General features: G+C 39.7%; 1 protein-coding gene across 1 annotated transcript in view; it reads left to right on the forward strand.

Moving 5' to 3' along the window:
* Positions 1-25,067, forward strand: part of LOC123667830 (diacylglycerol kinase 1) — a 202,200-nt gene that overhangs the window by 83,156 nt on the left and 93,977 nt on the right. The window contains exon 2 of the mRNA XM_045601669.1: positions 1,303-1,387. Coding sequence (XP_045457625.1) covers positions 1,306-1,387 — 82 coding nt within the window. The 5' untranslated portion in view covers positions 1,303-1,305. The remainder of the gene's footprint in view (positions 1-1,302; positions 1,388-25,067) is intronic.

The following is a 25,067-nucleotide window of genomic DNA, read 5'->3' on the forward strand; positions in this document are numbered from 1 at the left end:
TAAATACGCATTATTGAGTATAACTCAAAAAGTTCTCATCTGAGCTCAAATTTAAATATGACCACATGACAAGCATCAGCATTCGATTAAAAAAAGAATTATAAAATTCCACGTATAAAACAATTTGAATTCAGAACTCCTCCTTTTTTGAATCCGATTCAAAATACAGCCGGATTGACAATCTCATCCTTTTTTTAAGTCTTTTAATTTTTTTTTAAGTACTGACGAAAAATTTACGAAAAATCTCCAATAAGATTTTATTTGAAAAAAAAAACTCCGTCGTTGAAATAGGAGGAGTGAGTTTCCGCTAATTAAGAAGACTAATGAACAATTCGGGGAAGATGTTATGGAAAAAAAATGTTTCAATTATTACGTTTTGCCTCTTGTTCTTGGATATAAAAATCTAACAAAAATAGAACACTCATTTGGTTCTACTCATATTGAGTTTAATTTTTTGTCAGTTTAATTGACTATTTTGTTGTTTTATGTTGGTCATATTGACACTATACTGATACACTTAGTAAGTTAGAATATTGAATTAGAGGACCAAATCAAAAAAAAGGAGCCAGTCCATAAAATATAGTCGATATGAATTTAGACCGACCTACATGCCGTTGTAACGTACACTACGGTCAAATGGCTGGTCAAAGTACGGAGAATTGCAAGCGCATCGTTGGCCATACCCCTGATCTCCGGGAGCTCAGCCTATCTTAATCACCACAGGAGCACAATACTATTTGAGAGCAGTAATACTTAGCTGTAATCTTATGTAAGGTTGAGGTACTTCGCCAGTCGTGCTGCTCAAGATTTTGAGCACGATTTGACCTCACTGCTGCAATAACACTCAAGCTAAACGGTTATCAAATAAGTTTGTCCTTCCTATCCTATTTTTCATTGCTATAATAATAAATATTGACGGCTTTTTGACTTTATTTTTTCTGTTGTATTCTGACCATTATAATTTTTCCTTCTCTTGTTGTTACTGCACTGTTATTTTACTTCGTTCTTTGTTATTTTGTTAAATAAAAAAAGAAAAAAAACAAAATAAGAATTTAATCCTGTGTCGGGGTTCCGGAAACACATACATTAGGTACACTAGCACAAACGCCTAGACGTTTACATACCTACATCTGTATGACCAATACAAATGTATGCTGTGTGCGGGGATCGAAACCGCAACAGCCATAAGCTAGTGCTGTGACCGTTGCGCTAACGCGTCGTCAAATCTTATTATTATAATATTAGTTTTATATATAACACCAATATATATCTACAAGTAATTAAAATGGGTATGTTTTCCAGGTCATGCCGAACCCGACCGGTAGCGGGTTCCAATGGGACAAGCTGTCGCCTGCCGAATTTCAGCAACTGCAGGAATTAACATCTTGTAAGTATAACTTGATATTTTTATTACAATAGAGTTTGTGACTTAAGGCAACATATTAATAACAAAAAAAAAATGTGACTCTTTGGAATCATCATCATCATCATCATCATCATCATCATCATCATCATCATCATCATTACAGCCGATACATTCCACTGCTTGACATAGGCCTCCACAAGTTTACGCCAAAAATAACGTGGACTCATGTGTTTTGCCATGTGTTAACGTGAACTCTTTGGAATATCTCGTGATAATTTGGATAGAAATTCAAAACGAATTATTTAAGGAAGAAGTAGAATGGGAATTAAATGAGGTAGGTCACAGCAGGAATATATCTTTCTTAGAATCTGGAGCAACCCCACTTTTGGACTGACTGGGGAAGTGCCTTTACCTTACAGAAAATCACAGCTAAATAATAGGTACCGCTTTGAAGCAGTGTTGTGTTCCTGTAGTGTGTAAGGTGATCAGAGTGAGGAGAGGGATTAGGGGTAGGGTCGGCAACGTGCTTGTAATGCTTCTGGTGTTGCAAGCATCTATAAGCTACGGTTATCACTTACCACTAGATGAGCCATACGCTTGATGACCCATTCAATGAATTTTCTATAAAATAAAAAATAAAACAAGCCTTTATACTGTTTTACAATTATTAGAAATAATAGGATTTTTATATTAATTTATTATCGACAATCGGTTTCAAAAGGCCATCTTTCCAACGTTTCATTAGTCGCCATTTGCTTCTTTTTCCACTCCTAGGATACCACTCGTATCACTTTTGTCGCATTATCACTTTTGTCCATTATCTATGGTATCAAATAAAAATTTAAAGCTAAAGTTGGCTGGTTGAAAATGCAGTAGTCTTAAACCCGCATTTGAAATTTTCAAATATATAAGGTGTTTTTAGTTGACTAGCCTAGCTATAGTCAAGTCTATAAAATTAATAAATCCTCAAATAGTCCTATAACTTTGTAAGAACGTACAAACTTCAATATTTTTATTAAAAATTCATCAGTTCCAATTCAATATTTCGTGTATAAGTTTATCCAAGAAAAACTATATTGACCTTTGTGTTCCTAAACATAATAGGATAAAGAATGTCTCCTTCTGTAACCATATTTTAAGAAGTAACCTACAGCGCCATCTGTTGGGAGAAATGTTGAATTGAAATTAATAAAGGCCTTACACAACGTTGATAGAAATCACCATTACAGAAGAAATGGTAATAAGATTATTATCAACTCGTTCCTTTAATTTTTTTTTGTTTGAATAGTAAGAATGTCAAAATTAGAAATATTTTCTTACTATGCAAATTAGGATACGTTTTCTAAGTACAACGCATAACACTATACATAAATAAAATGGCTATGTTAAAAGTTAATGCCGTTGTTTCATTAAAATTTTGCGGGGTAATCAATTTTATTTATTTTGCTAAGAAATTTTATGTCATAATTATGTACATTAATTATTACATAGTATAAAACAAAGTCGCTTCCCGCTGTCTATGCTTAGATCTTTAAAACTACGCAACGCGTTTTGATGTGGTTTTTTTTAGTAAATAGAGTGATTCCAGAAGAAGGTTTATATGTATAATACATGTATAATGTAGTAGAAGAACTTTGATAGTTTTTGCAACCGTTCGAAGCCGGGGCGGATCGCCTCTATGTGTGTAAAAGAAAAAAATATCCTAAATGACACTTTTAAATACCAATTTTATCCAAATATCTTCCACTCCATTCAGTACGAATTCATTCCATCCAGTTTTTATTAAAAAAAATGTCACTCTCATAATTTAACTTTTTGCCGTCAGATTTTTCCAACGAAGGTATGAACTTTAGCAATAAAAAACAGACGAGACATTTTAAGTTATAACTTTTGACGTAAATTTTTTAAATGTTCTGACATTTGTTTTTTTTTTTGGTCATTCAACAAGAGCTATGATGTAGTTGAGATAATGTTTTAGTTACTTTGATAGTCTTGGCTATCGATTCTCGCTCGTAGTAGATATTTATATTTATAGGAGGGCCAATTGTACCATCGGGCTAGAGCGATTATTGTTAACATGTTGTTTAAAGACTTTTTTTCATGTAAAAATTCATATCTATTATAAATTTATAAGTTCCAAGGTAGTAGTGGAACTGTATTATCTCTTAGTAGCCTCTCACGACACCCACGGGAAGAGAGGGGGGGCTATATTCTTTAATGTCGTAGCCACACAGCCAATGTATGTATGTATATATATAATATGTGTATGTATGCATGTATGTGTATATTGGGTTTTCTTCCTGTTTTCTTTCATTTTAATTCTGTACACCCTTTCCGCTTTTTTTTACATTATCTGTTCCAAGCTGGTTGTCTGGAAGAGATCGCTGTTTAGCGATAACACCGCCTGTTGTACATTTCTTTTTGTATATTGGTTTTATAAATTGTAATATTCTTTTTATGTCTACAATAAAGAGTAAATTAAATTAAATATCCATTTTTTTTGTTGGAAAGGAGATATTCCAAGGGTACCATGATAAAGAAATCAGGACCTGATGATAGAATTTCAGATAAATTAAGGGAAACCCTCGAAAATCGTAGTGACGACTAGTGCGTTTGTTAATTTTCTTCGTCTACTTACGTTGTATTATTGTCGATGTAATTGAAGTCGTTTTTTTTTCGTTTGCGAGCAAATACAATTATTATTTTTATTCTGTATTACTTATGATTATAATAAGCTGTAAGCTATCCTTGTAAAATAAAAGAAAACTGTAAACCTATTTTTCTGTGTTCTGTGTGTAACCCTTTGAACTTCTTCACTTCAGATCAATTTATATATACTCATTAGTTTATAATAATATTCGATAACAAACCCTTTATATACGTGAGGTTAAATTGACCCATTACTCATGCAAGTTACTCGAGGGAACCAATTAAGAAATTGCTTTGCCGATATATTAGCGAGCGCCTTCGGGGAGCCATTGTCATACATTTAATATGGGTACGGATCAATATGGTAAGTGCTGCTGCGGTTACTAGCGAGGATAAACCAGCTATTCACTATAAAACTTGCTTTATAGATATTAGAGTTACTTTACGACAAAAAATTTTGAGGTCATACTTCATTTGGCATGTTGGGGAAAAAAGTCGACACCCTGAGGTTAACTACTTAGGAAGAAGAAGTTAGTAACGTGAAGCTAGCTAACCATTGAATTGGAACTTTTTACGTGCGTACATAAGTAAACACATACTTTTTTTGGCGTGTACTCCTAAAAAAATGTAATGTGGGTGTTACGTCCGACCTGGAGTATATTGAAACGAGTGGAAGCGTGATCTCAGGTACGAACGGGACGAACAATTGTCTGCAGTACGCAGAGCTAACACTCAATGTCTTAAATAAAAATCCTACCTTAGTTTCACTGAATACTGTTCGGTGAAGCCTCGCCAGGTATAACTTAATTAACATCAAACTATAATTGGCCAATCATTACGTCTAATGCTAATCAATTATACTTAACTGAAGTGGCGGGCTGAAGCAGGAACCAGCAATCAAAATGGCCGTTGTTCGGCGTAGTTCCCTCACGTTTTTCACAATAATTCAACAAGGAATACAAGGAATACACTTTGCTATTAACAATTAAATTACTTCAAACAACAAAGGATGGTTCGATCAACAAAAGGCGATAATTTTTCGCGAGAACGAACAAGTACAAACAAAAGCGTAACTTTTATACGGAGACCGGAAAAACGATGCAAACTTTAAATTCAAAAGGTGACGAATGACAGATCATAGATAAAACCATTTCGTAAACTATACTAACTGTCATAGATAATATAATAGTTTAGTGTTGCTACATTTGGTTCATAACATCTACCCGCCTCGGCCAGGACTACCTGGCCGCTAATCAATTGGCAGTCGTGACAAGGTTGATACCGCTCTCTTCAGAACAGAACCGTCCACCCGAACCTCAGCAAAACGGGGCACTCCATCTGCTCCAAAGACGAGGTTAAGAATGCGCCCTCTGCGCCAACACAGTGGCGGTGAGTTAGCGTCCTTAACCAGAACGAGGTCACCAACATGCGGTGGATCAGTCTTGTCAGTCCACTTAACGCGCTGCTGGAGAATATGCAAATATTCCAAATTCCAACGTTTCCAAAAGCTCTGAGTGAGTTGTTGGATCAATTCAAACCGCGAGAGACGATTGAGTTTCACATCAACATAGGGGTATTCCGGCAGGGCGTTCAGCGGCCGTCCAATCAAAAAATGGCCCGGTGTGAGGGCTTCCAAATCGTTAGGGTCTGAAGAGATCGGGCACAACGGGCGTGAATTCAACATGGCTTCAATTTTGCAAAACACAGTTGGGAGCTCCTCAAATGTTAATACGGACTCGCCAATTACTCGTCGCAAATGTGTTTTGGCAACCTTTACAACACTTTCAAAAATTCCTCCCCAGTGGGGGCATGACGCGGGACTGAACTTCCAAGTTATTCTGCGACTAGCTAGTCTAGACGCAATCTCAGTCTCATTAGACGCCAAAAATTCATATATCTCTTTTAAATAGTTATTTGTGCCTTTGAAGTTGGTGCCGCAATCCGACCGAATCAAGGACGGTAGTCCTCGTCGTGACACGAATCTATCTAACGTCGCAACAAAGGCCTCTGTCGAGAGGGCTGAGACTAGTTCTAAGTGTACCGCCTTGGTGGACAGGCAAACAAAGACGCACAGGTAGGACTTGACCGTTTTACTGTTCCTGAGGGTCGAGGTCTTAACCGAAAAGGGACCTGCAAAGTCCGTCCCAACTCCAGCAAAGGGCCTTGTCTCTGTGACCCGATCCGACGGCAGGTCACCCATGATAGGCTGCATGGTAGAGCCTTGAGTCTATAACAAGACATGCAGCGAAAGACCACACTACGGATCGTCCTTCGGGCCGATAAAATCCAAAATTCTCGTTGTAAAATGGCCAATAAGGCATTACAGCCGGCGTGGGAGTTCTTGATGTGACGATCAGTCACCAACAAACTCACTAAGTGGCCACTTTTGGGCAACAGTCAGTTTGCAAATGGCTCCAGACAGCTTACATTTGCCTTTTCTCAAAATATCAATCTCATTTTCAAAGTTCTCTTCTTGCACAGAACGAACCCAATGAAGAAGAGCATCCTGGAGCTCTTGTGGCGATAAGAACGCCTCCAAGCATTTGTTCTGTGGGTGTCTACAATTTCTGGTGAAGCGCTTGATCCAAGCGGTGACCCCCAGTAATTTGTCTAATGAGCTGTAGCGATTCATTAGGAAATCTGGGTCGAACGGATGGTCCCGCCGTTCAATCGCAAGGGTTCGCAACCCAGGCAATGTGACAGTATCCAAGGCCGGTGTTCGCGGCCAATTAGATTCTGACCTGGTCAACCACTCAGGTCCCCACCACAGGGAGTGCTCAACCAAAAAGGGGGCCATACATCCCCGTGATGCGCAATCAGCAGGGTTGACTTCGCCAGGCACATGCCTCCAGATTAACGGGGTTTCCGATTTCTGGATCTGAGAGACCCGATTTGCAACAAACACCTCTAAGGTGTGGACTTACGTCTTCAGCCAACATAGGACAATTTGACTGTCAGTCCATGCATAGACTGTCTCAATGTTAACTGACGGGCACAAGGTGGACATGACGTGATTCAAGAGGCGAGCAAGAAGGGCCGCCCCTGACAACTCTAGCTTGGGAATTGTCAAGGTAGTTCGAAGAGGCGCGACCTTGCTCTTCGCCATGACCAATGACACCTTCACTTGACCATCCATGGTCACGGTGCGCAAATATACGGCTGCTGCGTACCCACGTTCCGAAGCGTCCGAAAACCCATGAAGGGACGCTGTATGCTTCCCTGGTGGAAGCATAGCACGGGGCAACGATATCATATTGATAGCAGGCAATGAGGAAGCAAACAGGAGCCAGTCCTTCAAAATAGCTTCGCGGAGTGGCTCGTCCCATCCAAGACCTGCAGTCCAAAGTCTCTGCAGGAAGCATTTGGCCCAGAATATGACTGGGCATATCCAACCATTGGGATCAAACGTTCTCGCGACAGTCGACAGAACCAGCCGTTTCGTCCAAGTGCGAGGCGAATCCAAATCGACGTTGAACGTGAAGATGTCCTGGACTGGTCTGTACTGTATTCCAAGGACTGTCATCATGGTAGGATTGTCACGGTTCTCAAATAGGTGAGGATCCTGCTGGTGGTCATCAGGTAGCCCATCCAAGAGCGCAGGTAAGTTGGAGATCCATTTACGCAATTCATATCCTGCGGAGGCTAGGATGCCAATCAATTCGTCACGCAAAAGGAGAGCCTCTCTCTCCGTGGACGCACCAGTGCATATGTCATCAACATATAAGTCCTCCTTCAAAATGGCGGCTGCGCGAGGAAACGACATACGCTCTCGATCTGCGAGCTCCCAAAGCGAACGTATGGCCAAAAAGGGGCTAGACCGCAGCCCGTATGTGTTCGTGTTGAGTTCGTAGACAAGTATGGGATCTTGCGGGTTTTCCCGCCACAATATCAGCTGGTATCGACGATCATCAAGGTGGATTACCGTTTGCCTGAACCTCATCTTGATGTCAGCTACGAAAACGAATTGGTGACGCCGAAACCGCGTGATGACGTCACAAAGGTCCTTAAGCAATTTGGGACCAGAATGAAGACACTGGTTCAAGGACACTCCCGATGTGGTCTGCGCAGAACCATCAAATACTGTGCGCAGCTTGCCACTTGACGGCTTTATCACAGCATGATGCGGGAGGAAAAAATGCTCTGTCGAGCGCCAGTCAAGTTTTGACACAGACATGTGTCCCAAATTCTCATACTCCCGCATGAAGTCAATGTACTTCTGTTTAAGTAGCGGGTCCCTGCTCATGCGGCGCTCCATTGCCAATAAACGCTTCTCTGCAGTAGGCCGCGAGTCGCCAAGGGGCGGTCGTACGGCAAGAAATGGCAATCTTGTCATGATCCGGCCAGAACGAAGATAACTGGTGTTGCTCTTGTAGAACCGTTCACACTCCTCGTGTTCCGGATCAGAGCGGGGTGCTTGTGGTGGCTCTTCCACTTCCCAAAATCTCTGCACGGCGTCAGAGAGGGCGGAGCCCACCATCAAAGCCGTTCCAGGTTCAGCAGGAGGGGGAGCCCTCAATACAGGCCCCATCAATGCGAACCCAAATATGGTCCGGAGGGCTACTAAGCCACCTGGCTGCAAAACACGATCCTTACCGAGTAATATTTTGCCCAGTACATCGGCGCCAAGCAACAAATCGACCGTGCCAGGTAGGTCGAATTTAGGGTCAGCCAAGTCCAAATCGGCGGTCAATTTTACCGCATCCGCAGACAACCGAACTTGCGGGTGACTGCCCAAGATGTTCTCCATCACAATGGCCGACGATCTCAGCGTCGGGCGTGGAGAATTTGAAGGCGAGAACTCAAACGAAACGTGGCCCTCAACCGTGGTTACAGGGGCGTTCCCGACACCTCTTATTACATCTGAATACTTTTTAATATTCAGGCCAGTCTGCCCCACCAACCAAGACGAGGCTATGCACCCTTGTGAGCCTGTGTCCAATATTGCTCGGACTACAACCGAGGCGCCCGTCCGTCCCCAGACCCGGACATAGGCCGTGGGCAAGAGGACGGTCTCAAAAGGGGGTGGTGCATAGCGGGGGCAGACGCCAACATCCTAATGTTGGCGTGGCGGCGATCTATCGCCGCTGTCCCGGGACGGCACGTCAAAACGAGGGAGTGGTTTAAACTCGCCCTCCTCTCGATGGCGACTGCCACGAGCCATAGTCGGCGGTTCGTAGCGCCGGGAGCGTCCGTACTGAGGGTTGCGCGGCTCCAAACGGGGACGCTCCGCCAGAGGGGGGGACGGCAATCGTACCGGACGTGCGTCACGGTAATCGTGGTAAATGACTGGAGGTGACCGTGATTGGTCACGAGGGTGCGGTGAGGGCGAACGGGGCACAAAGGTGCGGGATTGAACCCGAGGCCCCCTTCCATACCCGCCCGTGGGGCTGCGCGCCGAATTATGTCGGCGATCCACAGCAGCACAATCTGCGTGGCGGGGGGGAGGTGAGCCGGACTCCAAATTGCGGGACTGAGCCCGGTGTCCGCTCTCATACCCGCCCGAAGGCGACCCCGGGTGGTCGCGGCGGCCATTTGCGTTGGCGCACAGCACCTTTAAATGTTGCCCTCCACAAACAGGACACGGGTGCATGTCGGGGCAAGCGCGCTGAAAGTGGTCCCCCAGGCAGGAGAAACACCAGCCTCGGGCCTTAGCAATCCGCCTACGAGAGGCCACATGCAACGCTACAAAGTCCGGGCACTGCATCGTTCGGTGCCCCCGGGACTTACAGAACCGGCAGACCGGTCGCGCAGCCTGCGCGACTGCAAAGCGGGGGGACGCCCTTCCCTTTGGCGCCATTTGAGCAGTGCGCCGTTTGTTGGTGGGTCCGGAGCTTGATAGTCCCACCGGCGCATCCATAACGTCGCCCATGCGACACTCATTCTCCAGGAACGCCAACAATTGCTCATAACTAGGGAGAGGAGATGCCTCATCCCTAGTGTGCGCCTGTTCAAAACGTGCTCTCAGGGACACCGGCAACCGCTTGAGCATAATACGCACCAACCAGTATGACGACTGGTCAACCGGCAGGCCCAAGCGGCTAAGAGCATTGGTAGCTGCAACGAGGGGGTTAAGCATCTTGGTCCTCAACTGGGCGGTATTACTCACGACAGGAATGTCCATTATCTGGTCGATATGAGCATCGGCCAGACAGCGCTGGTTTTGGTAGCGCTTGGTGAGTAATGACCGCGCGACCGCATAGCTCCCTTCACAAATCGGGAGGTGCTGCACCAATTCTCTTGCCTCTCCATCCAGCACTGAGAGCAGGTAGGCCAGCTTTTGGGACAGGCTCAAATCCTCCCTAGAGTCCACAAGGCTTTCGAACAGGCCGATGAAACCCATCCACGCGTCGAGTCGACCATCGAAATGGGGGAGATCCAGGTTAGGCAGTCGGGTCAAAAGGCCCACGGGAGTCTTCAAAGAGACCCTTGTAGGCGGTACTCCGGCGCGCGAGGCTAAGATCTCCCGGGCGCGTTGGGAGATTTCATCGGCGAGGCCCAAAATTTGGACGTAGTCCTCGTGGACTTGCTCCCGTCGCTCCTTCGGAAGCGACTCCATTGGCACATCGTCAAGGTGCAGAAGGAGGCGCTGGTACAGAGTCTCGACCTGTTCAAGTCGAGCCGGGCATTTCTCGTACCTGTCTATTAAGGCCTCCGTGCGGTCTTCCCTATTCACCAAGGCGACCGCTGAACTGAACCATCTCAGTTGAGCTGTGATTCCTGAACAAGATTCACGGACCATGGTGACCGCGGTCGAAGTCATCTTCAAAGGCACAGATATAACAACAGTAACAACAAACAATAATCAAATTAATTCCAATGAAACAACTGCTATCACTGAATTGAAATCAAGTATCAAATCTTAAATAACTTCAGTAATAATACAAGAAAAAATTAAAACTAAGTTTTTTAATCTAATATTTCAACAAACTAGATTCAAAGCAATAACACAATTTACTCAACAAATTAATGAATTTACTGATAAATACCCATTTAAACAGCTATTTCTAATCTTATACTAACAAACAAGAGTATTTATAAGAAATTAACCTTCAATAAAGCATAAGACAACAGCTGTTATTAACTCAAATCCAAATATTAGACCTTAAGTATCTAAATATAATATTTTAATAAAGAAAGAATTAAACAAATTGTGACCTAACTTATTCATACAATATAATAAACTGAGCAACAATAAGTTAACCACGCTCTGCTACCAAAACTTGTTACGTCCGACCTGGAGTATATTGAAACGAGTGGAAGCGTGATCTCAGGTACGAACGGGACGAACAATTGTCTGCAGTACGCAGAGCTAACACTCAATGTCTTAAATAAAAATCCTACCTTAGTTTCACTGAATACTGTTCGGTGAAGCCTCGCCAGGTATAACTTAATTAACATCAAACTATAATTGGCCAATCATTACGTCTAATGCTAATCAATTATACTTAACTGAAGTGGCGGGCTGAAGCAGGAACCAGCAATCAAAATGGCCGTTGTTCGGCGTAGTTCCCTCACGTTTTTCACAATAATTCAACAAGGAATACAAGGAATACACTTTGCTATTAACAATTAAATTACTTCAAACAACAAAGGATGGTTCGATCAACAAAAGGCGATAATTTTTCGCGAGAACGAACAAGTACAAACAAAAGCGTAACTTTTATACGGAGACCGGAAAAACGATGCAAACTTTAAATTCAAAAGGTGACGAATGACAGCTCATAGATAAAACCATTTCGTAAACTATACTAACTGTCATAGATAATATAATAGTTTAGTGTTGCTACATTTGGTTCATAACAGTGGGCTTAAAATATCGTACTACTATCGACGTTTCTAAGCTGTGTTGATTCTCTATTTTTAACTGACTTCAAAAAAGCAGGAAGTTACTCAATTCAACCGTATATACAGTGGCGTGGATAAAGTTTTTAGACAGGGTAGGCAGTCATAATTGTGTTTGCTCGCAAACGAAAAAAAATCGACTTCAATTACATCGACAAGTAATACAACGTAGATCGACGAAAAAATAGTCAAACAACTACGCGTTATCAAAGATTACTCAAAAAGTAGTTATCAGATCTCGATAAAATTTATATGTTACCACATGATAAACATCAGCTTTCGATTAAATTAAAAATTATTAAAATCGGTACACCCAGTAAAAAGTTATTACGGATTTTCGAGAGTTTCCCTCGATTTCTCTGGGATCCCATCATCAGATCCTGGTTTCCTTATCACGGTACCAAACTAGAGATATCCCCTTTCCAACAAAAAAAGAATTATCAAAATCGGTACATCCAGTAGAAAGTTGTGCGGTATAATACAACGTAGGTCGACGAAAAAAGCGTCAAGTAAAAACGCATTATTAGATGTAGTTCGAAAAGTAGTTGTTAGATCTCAAATAAATTTAAATGGGACCAATTGGCACACACCACCTTTCGATTAAAAGAAAATTTGTCGAAATCGCTCCACCCAGTCAAAAGTTCTGATGTAACATACACAAAAAAAAAATACAGTCGAATTGAGAACCTCCTCCTTTTTTGGAAGTCGGTTAAAAAGAAAATATGAACAGCCACACTGCACCTAATTCATCGCAATTTTACGTACACGTAAAGTGTATTTATACTTATAATAATGCAGGCATACAAATACACAGACAGCAACCAACTGATACCTATCAAAGAAATCAGTTACTGGATGGACTGTGACCTCATAAAGGCTGCCACTCTGATAATTTCGTTTATGTCAAACATAGGAAATCATTGAATCAGGAATCATTCTTCTTGAAAAATTAGAAAATAACGGAATCAGGGGCCCACTTCTAAATTGGTGTTATAATTATCTTTCAAATAGAACATATCGCGTTAAAATTACTGATACCCTCAGTGACGAAATAGCAATAACAGAAGGAACTGCACAGGGTTCAGTTTTAGGACCCATTCATTACTTAACATATGTTAACGATCTTAAAAACGTTGTAAAAACCTGTGAAATGTATCAATATGCGGATGATACATGTCTTCTGTCGGCCCATCATGATATAAAACAAGCAATTAAAAAAATTCAATATGATTTTGACCAACTTTCAAAATGGTCCCATGATGTTGGCCTAGTAATAAATAGAGAAAAAACAAAAGCCATCTATATAAGCTCAACGCAAAATAGATTCTCTGGGGACATACAAATCACTGCACATAGCCATCAATGTTTTCATAATTCATATACTGGTACCTGCAACTGTAACCACATTGATTTTGTTAAAACTCAGCGTTACCTTGGTATTACTATAGATACTAACCTCAATTGGAAAGAACATATAAACAATGTCTGTGACAAATTACGTGCCCTTTTAGCCAAATTAACCATAATTAAACCCAAAATTCCATTCTCAATACTATTAATGTTTTATGAATCTTTAGGTGAATCTATTATATCTTATGGACTAAGCACCTACGGTCTTACATTTAAATCACATCTCGATAGAATCTATCATCTCCAATTACGAATCTTAAAAACAATCGTACCCATATACATAAGAAATAAATACAAAAACAAAGACTTGAAATTATTTAACTACTGCAAAGTAATGCCAATACACACTAAAATAAAATATACATTATTAATAGAACAATATTTTAATTCAAACATTCAAATAAAAATGAGTCACTATAAACTAACAAGAAATATTACAAATCACACATTAAAAATACCTAGGCATAGTAATTTTTATGGAAAACGTACGCTTGAATATATTATTCCTTTCCTAATAAATAATCTGCCATCGAATTTAAAAAAAAAATTCAAAAAAAATAACTATAAAAACATATTTAAAAAATTCTTTTTAGAACAACTTAAAGAGAGAGATTGACATGACCACATTTATTATTTTTATTATGATTATTACTTTTTTTTTTAACCACTTAATGTTTTTTTTTTTTCTTTCCAATTATATTCACATGTATAATAATCTATATTTGTATAGCTTTATATCATATTTTTATGTTAGTAAATAATATAGTATGTACTTTAGTATTATTACTTTAGAAACACAGTGCACTGTTAAACTATTCATTGTTTTTGCTGCACTGCTTATCACATAAATTGTATCTTTTTTTCTTCTGTAAATAAATAAATAAATAAATAAATAAATAAATAAATAAATAAATAAATAAATAAATAAATTGATAACACTATTAATTAGTTACGAAATTTTATGCTTAATGAAAGTTCTTACTTGTTTATTTGTTAATATATGAAACATTATAAGGTCATTGTTATTTATATGTTACATCGTAATGCCTGAAGAATTTATAATTTTTCCGTAAAATCAAACGTGTTGAATTTCGATGCACTATTTAAGTACTTTCATCAAACACACATCTCTGTTACATATTTCACAAGTAAACTTATTCATCACTAATATATTAATACTAGCTGTGCCCGCGGCTTCGCCCGCGTTTAAATCAGTGAGTCACAAAGTTTTCCCGGCAAACTTCCAGTGAAACTCAAAATCTCATCAAAATCGGCTTAGTCGTTCCGTAAACCTTCCTCTTGAAGCCCTCTCTCCATTGGCAAAACCGCATGAAAAGCCGTTCAGTAAATTTTAAGGGAATCGATCACATATACTTTTGGGGACTTATTGACTGTTGCCCGCGACTAAGTTCGCGTGGTATATGCATTACTATCAAGATGTTTAAGCAAATTATTTTTTTATTTCAGTCACTTGAAATGCTTAATCACGCTGAGTAATTTTTTAAAAGGCAAAATTTAGTATAATTTTTAGTTATTTTAATAAAACGTCTCTATACACCACATTTTTAGTTTTATTTTCAGGCTGCAATATGAATAACCTAGCAGGCGAACTTATAGCTGCTGTATATGTTTCATACAAACTATCAACCCCAATCAAACGCCCTTAGCAGTGGAATATCAAAAAATCCGTTTTAGCGGACGTTTACTAACTATTATCTACTTCCCTGCTAAATTTCATCTTTGTCCATCCTGGATGGATGGACCATCCAGCGGTTTTTGAGTTCTCGTGATGAGTGAGTCAGTGACCTTTCGCTTTTATATATATAGATTACGATGTATTATTTGGACACTTCCTCGCCATCTATAGAGCATACATTTTAAATTTCAAGTCTCTTACCTTAATAACATATGACTTTCATATAAACTTCCAACCCCCGTTTTATCCCCTTATGGATCGAGTTTCGTAAAATTCGTTCTTAGCGGATGTTTACGTCCTATACAAAACCTACTTGCCAAATTTCAAGTTTATAGTTGTTATATTTTCGGAGATTTCGTGATGAGTAAGTCAACCTACCATCCCCCGTTTTAACCCTAAAAGGGAGTTGATTTCTAAAGATAAATTATTTAGACATTTTCTCACCATCTATAGAGCATACATTTTAAATTTCAAGTCTCTTACTTCAAAAACATAGGATTTTCATACAAACTTCCACCCCCCGTTTCACCCCTTTAGGGGTCGAGTTTCGTAAAATCCGTTCTTAGCGGATGTCTACGTCCTATAAGGCGCCTACCTGCTAAATTTCAAGTTTGTAGGTGTTATAGTTTCCGAGATTTCGTGATTAGTGAGTCAAACTACGATCCCCCGTTTTAACGCCATAAAGGAGTTGATTTCTAAAGATATATTATTTGGAAACCTTTTCACCACCTATAGAGCTTACATTTTAAATTTCAAGTCTCTTACTTCAAAAACAGAAGACTTGCATACAATCTTACAACCCCCGTTTTACCCCCTTAGGGGTCGAGTTTCGTAAAATCCGTTCTTAGTGGATGTCTACGTCCTATAAAGAGCCTACCTGCCAAATTTCAAGTTTGTGGGTGTTATAGTTTCGGAGATTTCGTGATGAGTGACCTTTCGCGTTTATATATATAGAGATAGATTTACACTAAGAACGAAAACGCCCAAACGAAAATTCAAAGTGAATTGCGTGAATTGTCATTTGTCATAATATTACTCTGTCGAATGATTCGGCGGATGTAATGATACGACCGTGTCAAAAATCATAATTATTGGTACAAACGGTATCGAATTCAAGACAATTTAATTTGACTGGTTATTCTTAGGCTGTGCCTAATTTCGTTGTTAAACCGACCAATGTTAAAAACACAATACTTTGTTCGTATTCCATATGACGCGCGCGACATTATAAAATTGTAGGATTATACAATCTGTTACTTGTCACTGCTAACATCTGTAAGCGATTTTAGGCAGAAGTTTCATAAAAGGCCCGTCGTTGATGCGCACGAAGCGCTGATATCGCATATATGACGGCGGCTTTTTTTGAAGCGGGTTTAAATTGAATTATGATTTATGTCTTTTTCAAAAATAAGTATTCAAAAATATGTAATGTTCATGTTTTATATATCATTTGTAGTAAAATGACAAGGTAGGCAGTGCCTTTCTGCCTATATGGAATGCACGCTACGGCGTATATATATACATATATATATGTCCGGGGATAACTTCGTCATTTATGGATTGATTTGGTAATACTTTTTTTTTGTTGAGGCCTTTATTTATTTAATTTATTATTAAGACAGTCGTGTTCGTAATGGCCCTCTGTTGTGTAGTTTGTAAAATTTAATGAACGTTGAATATGCGTGCTGTGTGGTTACGGCACTAAAGAATTTAGCCACCCCATCTCTTCCCGTGGGTGTCGTAAGAGGCGACTAAGGGATAGCACAGTTCCACTACCACCTTGGAACTTAAAAGGCCGACCGATGGCGGGATAACCATCCAACTGCTGGCTTTTTAAATGCACAGACCGAGGACGGGCAGCAGCGTCTTCGGTGCGATAAAGTCAGCCCTGCGGTCACCAACCCGCCTGCCCAGCGTGGTGACTACGGGCAAAAAACCCATGAGTTCGCACCAAGAGTTTAGGCCCTTAGTTCCCGGCAGCCCCACTATTCCCGGCTATGGCAGCGGCCGAGGTAACGGTGGGGTAGAGGGTGCTAAAAATCACCGGGGTACGGGAGGCTGCCATAAAATATACCTGGCTACGTATAATGGACGCACGCTACGGTTGGACCATCACCTTACCGAACTTGAGGTAGAACTTAGTCACATTAAGTGGAGCATACTGGGGTTGTCTGAAGTCCGAAGACAGGGTGAGGACACGATGATCCTGGACTCCGGGCACTTGTTCTACTTCCGTGAAGGTGATGGGCTTTCCCAAGGTGGCGTCGGTTTTCTGGTCCACAAGACTCTCACTAGCAACGTTGTGGAAGTAAGCAGTGTGTCGACCCGGGTAGCATACCTTGTGCTTAAACTCACTGACAGGTACTCCCTGAAAGTGATACAGGTATATGCGCCGACCTCGGCACACTCTGACGATGTTGTCGAAGCCTTGTATGAAGACATTGCAAGGGCCATACATGGCACTACTTCGACCTTCTACAGCGTTGTTATGGGAGACTTCAACGCTAAAGTGGGAGTACAAGACCGCGACGGATTGAGCATCGGACCACACGGATTGGGGCACAGGAATCGCAGGGGGCAGATGCTTGTCAACTTTCTCGAATCGGAGGGGCTCTTCTTAATGAACTCATTTTTTGAGAAGAAGCCCCAAAGGAGGTGGCAAAGCCCCGATACTGTGACGAGGAACGAGATAGATTTCATCATAGCGGATAAAAGGCATATATTCAGAGATGTCTCAGTGGTTAACAGGTTTAACACCGGCAGCGACCACCGGCTAGTACGGGGCACTCTGAATATATGTCTCCGAAAGGAGCGGACCCGCTTGATGAAATCTACTCTCCGATCTACGCTGCCCCAAATACTATGTGGCTCCGAGCAGTTCCAATTGGAACTCCAAAACCGATTCGATTCGCTGGAAACTACTAGCGACGTGGACGAGATAACCGACAACGTGGTGAAGACGGTGTGTACACTGGGTCGCAGGCACTTTCCACCAACAAAGCCAACGAAGCAGTCCAAACTTTCTCCCGAAGCCTTGGATCTGGCTGCTTCGCCAGAACACAGGGCTCTTTCCAAGAGGGTACGGAAAATTATTCGCCGAGACCTCCGCTGCTCAAATACGAGAGAGGTTGCTACTCTGATTGAGCAGAATAGGGGGTCCAAAGTTTTCCAAAGACCATTGGCGAGAAGCCTTCTTGCGAAGCTTAAAACAGCAGATGGCAGAACCGTCTGCTCTCGCCCTCAGGTCCAAGAAGAGGTTGAGAATTTTTATGGACAGCTGTACTCGTCGAGCGCACGCAAGCCTGCGACTTGGGACACCGAAGATCCACGGGCACCATTGTTGCGCCATTATTTGGAGTGTATCCCGGACTTCGAAGAGGATGAGATTGGTGCAGCGCTCGGGCAGCTTAAAAACGGGAGGGCCCCGGGGGATGACGGAGTTACCACTGAACTCCTTAAAGCCGCAGGGCGACCTGTCCTGAAAGCCTTGGCAAGACTATTTAACGCCGTCATCCACCGAGGTACCACGCCGCAGGCGTGGTCCAGGAGTGTGGTGGTGCTGTTCTTTAAGAGAGGCGATAAGTCTCTGTTAAAGAATTACAGACCGATCTCACTTCTGAGCCACGTCTATAAGCTGTTTTCGAGGGTTGTTACGAATCGTCTCGCCAGAAGACTCGACGAATTCCAACCACCAGAGCAGGCTGGGTTTCGAAATGGCTACAACACCGTGGACCACATCCATACTGTTCGGCAGATTATCCAAAAGACGGAAGAATATAATCAACCGCTGTGTATGGCTTTTGTGGACTACGAGAAAGCCTTCGACTCTGTCGAGACCTGGGCTGTCCTGGACTCTCTGCAGAGATGTCATATCGACTGGCGATATATCGAGTTACTAAAATCTATGTACGACGCGGCGACGATGACCGTTCATGTCAATGACCAAAGAACAAGACCTATTTCCCTCCGGCGCGGGGTAAGACAGGGGGATGTAATATCACCGAAACTGTTTACCACTGCGCTAGAGGATGTTTTTAAGACCTTGGATTGGGGGGAACGGGGCATCAACGTCAACGGTGAATTCATCTCTCACCTTCGTTTCGCCGACGATATTGTCATCTTTGCGGAGACGCTGGATGAGTTAGGCCAAATGCTGGCCGGCCTAAACGAGTCCTCCCGACGTATCGGTCTCTGTATGAACTTGGATAAGACGAAAGTTATGTTTAACAACCAAGTCATACCGATACCGGTATCGGTCGAACCGGCACAGTCCATGGCTGTGACCGTTGCGCCAACGCGGTGTCTAAACACTAACTTAACTAACTACTAATTACACATATCTATATATTAATACGTGAAGCAAAAATTTGTACCCCTTTTACACGGACGGAGGAGTATGAAATTTCGCACACTTATTGTTTATATAAATAAGGAGTGCAAAATGCTTATATATTTTTGTAAATTATGCATAAATAGTACATTAAATTAATTAAAAAAAAATACCACACACACTACCATGTATTTGACACACTTATACAGTTTTATTATACAGTTTTGTTGATTGTCAAAGTCTGTAGTCAAATTGATTAATTTAAAAAAAGGTTCTATATTTTCATTATTTTTTTTTAAATTAAATTTTTTAATTATGGTTGAATTTCGATATCTGGGCGACCACTAGTATAAATAAATTGATTCCGCCTAAAAGAGGGCTGTTTCAATGAAGTCCATCCCTGAAAACTTTTCACAAATAATACTTAAACCAAAAGATATATTGTGTTCTCTACCTAACAATCATTTATAAAAGCGCACCACTATTCATTTGTTTCGCGTTGACCATTTAGACAGTCTGTGCATAACCTCAGAGGCGGTCAACGTGACTCGATTTATAAATTATGCAATGATACAATTTTACGTCGTTTACTTATAAAATCCGATTAATATGTAATAACTCAGCGATAGTAATGACAATATACTATCAAAACGTGCATCGATTGGGTAAGTTACCGATATTATTGGTTTTTATCTCGATTTTATTTGATTTTTTGAGTACATGCTTAATTGCCTAGTAAGGTCTTTACTATCATCAAATTAGCACCGGGCCTTACCAGGGGTACGATGATTTAAAATCGGTATAATTAATTAGCTTTTGACATAAATATGCTGTGTGGCTACGGCACTAAAGAATTTAGCCACCCCCTCTCTTCCCGTGGGTGTCGTAAGAGGCGACTAAGGGATAACAAAGTTCCACAACCACCTTGGAACATAAGAAGCCGACCGATGGCGGGATAACCACCAACTGCTGGCTTTGAAATACACAGGCCGAAGACGGGCAGCAGCGTCTTCGGTGCGACAAAGCCAGTACTGCGGTCACCAACCCGCCTGCCCAGCGTGGTGACTATGGGCAAAACACATGAGTTCACGTTATTTTTGGCGTAAACTTGTGGAGGCCTATGTCCAACAGTGGACTGTATAGGCTGTAATGATGACATAAATATATACGAGTAGATTTAACATCATAATAGTCATACATTGATATAAGTTATTTTTTTTTATTATTTAAATTTTAATATCCCTAGGCTCTTGAGTGCCCATGCCTTTTTTTATTTAAATTTTAATTTTCAAGCGTTGAGACGTATTATTTTCAACATTGCATTAAGATTTAAGATATAAGTTATTTGTCATCAATAAATATAAGAATGGAATTTCGCAAAAAATACAACAAGTGTTAGGATGGTCTCAAACTGATTTTCGGCTAGGCCTTAGATTTAGAATCGCATTTTGAAGTTAGATAGGTTAGGGTAATTTTTTTTTTGTAAGGAAAATATGCCGATAAACGGTCAAATTTTGAGCTTATAGATAATTCGACGGTTCTTAATCTAAAGCCTTACCCAGATCTTCAAAATGTCTGAGAGTGTGGCAGCCTTATGTACCAAGGTGATGTTTATTAATTTGATTTTTTATATTTCTGCTTTCTCTTATACGGGTTGCGGATTCAATTCCCGCCTGAGTCTGGGTGTAATTTAATATTTATATTTATCTTATATATAAAATTCTCGTGTCACAATGTTAGTTAAAATAAGCCTCCGAAACGGCTAGACCGATTTTTATGAAATTTTGTGTGCATATCGGGTAGGTCTGAGAATCGGCCAACATCTATTTTTCATACCCCTAAGTTAAGTAAGGGGTTAATAACACACAAGCATTTGGCAAAACAACATTTGCGGGGTCAGCTAGTATATTTATATATGTATTATTACTATGTATGTTTGTAAAAAAAAAATAAAAATAGTTATAACGGTCGATTCTTACCTTTAACACAAGCATTAAGTTGCTTATCATAGGAACAGACGACCATGTGTGTATGTTATATGATATTTATCTATTTATTAAAAAAATAAAATATATTATTTATTTCTTATATGTTCTCTTCTAAGTTTAATTTTGTTTTCAGTCATTTGATGAATTAACTATTGTTACAGTGTTTTTTGTTAATTTAAGGTAAACCGGTTATTGGCAATACTATATTGCATATGGCTGTAATTTATATCGTTTGTAAAGCTGTTGGTTATTCGAATAAAAAAAAAGAAGTAAAAATACACATATTCATTTTTAACTTTCTGCTGCAGTGATCACAGCTACATAATACTGTTTTCAAGCATTGCTGTGTTTCTGTTGGAGTAAGGTAGAGAGCTCTTAGGTAGGGTCGAGGGTAAGGTCAGCAACGCGCTTGCGATCTTGCATCAGGTGAGTTATAAGCTTATTTGCCAACCTTGTTGTATATATATAAAAAAATCTTCCAACAGACCCGAAAATTAACAGTAACATACAGAAATCTTCTAGCAGTCTTGCTGTACCTTACAAATTGAAAAACAAAAAACGAAATTTATAGAAAACTGAAAATATTTTTATAACGAGTATTATGTTTGCAGAAGTTCAAAAGTTTTGTAAAAGTCAGAGCTCCCGAGGGATAGGATCGGCAACGCACTTGCGATGTTTCTAGTGTTGCAGATGTCTATAAGCTACTATTAATCACTTATCATCAGATGAGCCGCACGCTTGTTTGTCGACCTAGTTATATAAAAAAAAAAGTTTGTTATTGTAATAATCGTACAACAGCTGTGACATTTCTCGCGTCTTATCTTTGATATGAACTGATTTTGCCGATTTTGACAGTCTTTCTGATATATGTAACAATTTTTCATGCGTTTGCAACTACAACATGAAATTTATTTATATATCATTTATTTTTAATAATAATAATAAAATAATAATCAATATAAATATAAATAATAATCCACTTTACTGCGAACCGTCAAAGAATATTTAATAATAACATTTTGAACAAGAAGTTTTATTAAACTTATTTGCTGCGAGCGGTTTCGCTTGCGTTAATTTGAAGAAATAGAGCCTATAAACTTCCTTGGTAAAAGGGTTAAAGAATTTTCCTATTTGAACCAGTAGTTCCTGAGTTTGTTAAGCATAAACGAGTGTGTTTTAGACCGCATGACTGAAAAATTACCTTATATTAACTTAACTTCCGTTCGCCTTGCCCTATCACACTTTTCGTAACGCTCCCGTCATGCATTCACCAGCTTATTAACCAGGTCAAGCGTGCATAAAGAAGTTTTACTTCATATACAAACTTCTTGTAAATTATTGTTCAATGAAATGTTATTATTATTTACCAAACACTAGGATACCTACTATATTTTAGTTTAGCTCAGCCATTGTGAAATATACAAAGGTCTATGGTATATTGGTAATTGTGAAAGTGTTGACCTATAAATAAATTCCCTCGGGACATATTGTTACGGACGTCGTTTGACATGATACGGCTCTTAGCTTATGAGGTATATGGAAACGGTTAATACTTTTTATTATAAAATATGGTCGACAAGGGCAAGGGGATTTCATTTTTATAGTTTAATTGAATTTGTTATAATGATACATTGTACAAACACAGATTAAAACAGAATATAATTTATTTGTGTTACTTAAATTTTAAAACACTTAAGTTATTTTTCGGTAATATGCCTATGTATATATGTATATATATGTCATATATATATCCTCCGGCTAGCTGGGCTGACAATCTACATAAGATTGCCGGTAGAGGCAGGATGAAGATTGCGAAAACCGCAGCAGACTCCAGCAGTGGACTGCGATGGGCTGAAGAGAGATAGAAAGAATATTCATCAAAAAATTTGAATTGCAGCCTTATTGGAAAAATTCTGATACGCTGATATGATGATTTGCTGCGGGTAGATGAACAATTTCTCTGCCAAGGGTAGTTAGCAAAAGCTTTACGCGCTTGTCGAGTCACGGTAGTAAGAACATCAAAGAGACACATTTTTTTATACAACTAGGTCAGCAAACAAGCATACGGTTCATCCGAGGGTAAGCGATTACAGTAGCTTATAGACGCCTGCGACACCAGAAGCATGGCAAGCACGACCCTACACCCAATCTCCTTCCGAAGCTCTGGTCACCTTACTCACCACAAGAACACAACACTGCTTGAAAACAGTATTATTTAGCTTTGATCTTCTGTAAAGTCGAGGTACGTCCCCAAGTGTGGTTGCTTCAGATGTTGAGCAGGATATTAACTGCGAGCATAGTTACCTCAGTTAAACATTTAGATTAGAAGCAAAAATTTCCACAAATATATGAAAGGTCTGACCTTATTTTCTCAAATTAAAGAGTAATTGTTAAGATTTTCACAGATTTTTATTACACAACCGTTCGGTACAAATGTCGAGAATAGAATACCCACATTATCACATTACTTTTTAAACGTCAGAAACATTCATTTGTTCGTTCCTGTGTTGCTATATGTAATTAATTAATTTAATGTGTCACTAACAAACTGAAACTTACTAAATCTAATATTAATGTAAGTTATGATAATAAATGTATATTACATAATATTTAATATCTAATAATTACATCTTGATATAGTATCTTGGCTAATTAACCTTACATATAAATATCAGCTGAGAATGCTCGAACCCGTTACCGAATGTAACTTTGTCATAAAGCCTTACGCCAGAGTACAGAGTCTTCCTATTGGAAATTCCTCTGACCTTCTGTCTCTGTTACAGTTTGATGTTCCTACTAGTAATCTTAGAAATTTTAAACCTATTCATGTGCCTTTGGCAAAAAGTAATTATAGGCAGAATTCATTTTTACTAAGAGCTGGTAAACACTTCAATGACTTGTGTATGACTATTGATTTCGATCTGTTCAATGTAAGTCATATCTCTGCTAGACGCAAGCTTTCTAACATTTATTTTGAACTAGAATAAAACCATGCTAGTATTACTATAAGTATATTACATAAATATTCACTATGTCTACCACCAATATCAATATGTGTATAAGTTGCTTCTATTGCGAGCTCAAGTTATGCCTCTATTACTATTTCATGTCTATCTGTGTGAATTTGTAATTGGTTTTTGTAATTTTCTAATATGTATAAACTCTAATTGTGTATTATTATAACTAAAAATTCACCTTAAATAAATAAATAAATAGATAAATAAAAATAAATAAATATTAACGCAGTATATTTTTCATTTAAACTAATTTCCACGAATACAAGAGTGGAAATCAATGATTTCAATCCGACGTGAAAGCCGGCATAATTTCATTTGACCGACTGTATTTCTGTTGGAAATCCGTGATCCTGCCAATATTAACTTGGGTAAATGTTAAACTCAATATGATCTTAATATATTTTTATGTATAAATACTAACACACAAACGCCTTTTTTGAGAAGTCGCCAGATAAAAAGAAGCATAACTCATTAAATGAGAGAAAATTCTTACTAATATCTTGACGCCGCGTTGGCGCAACAATCAGACCACTGCTTTGTGGCTGTTATATTTGTTTGTGTTGTTAATTATATTAAATTTATCTCTTATATTTTAAATTGTCAACGCCTTGGTGCAACGGTCACAGCACTGGTATGAGGCTGTTGCGCTGTCAGTTGCGGGTTTGATCCCCGCACTTGATAAACATTTGTAGTGGCTCGGAGAGCACGTTAAGCCGTCGGTGCCGGTTGTTATCATGTACACCTGATCGTTACTCATAGTAAGGAACAT

Source organism: Melitaea cinxia, chromosome 29 (genome assembly GCF_905220565.1).
Source record: "Melitaea cinxia chromosome 29, ilMelCinx1.1, whole genome shotgun sequence".
NCBI lineage: Eukaryota > Metazoa > Arthropoda > Insecta > Lepidoptera > Nymphalidae > Melitaea > Melitaea cinxia.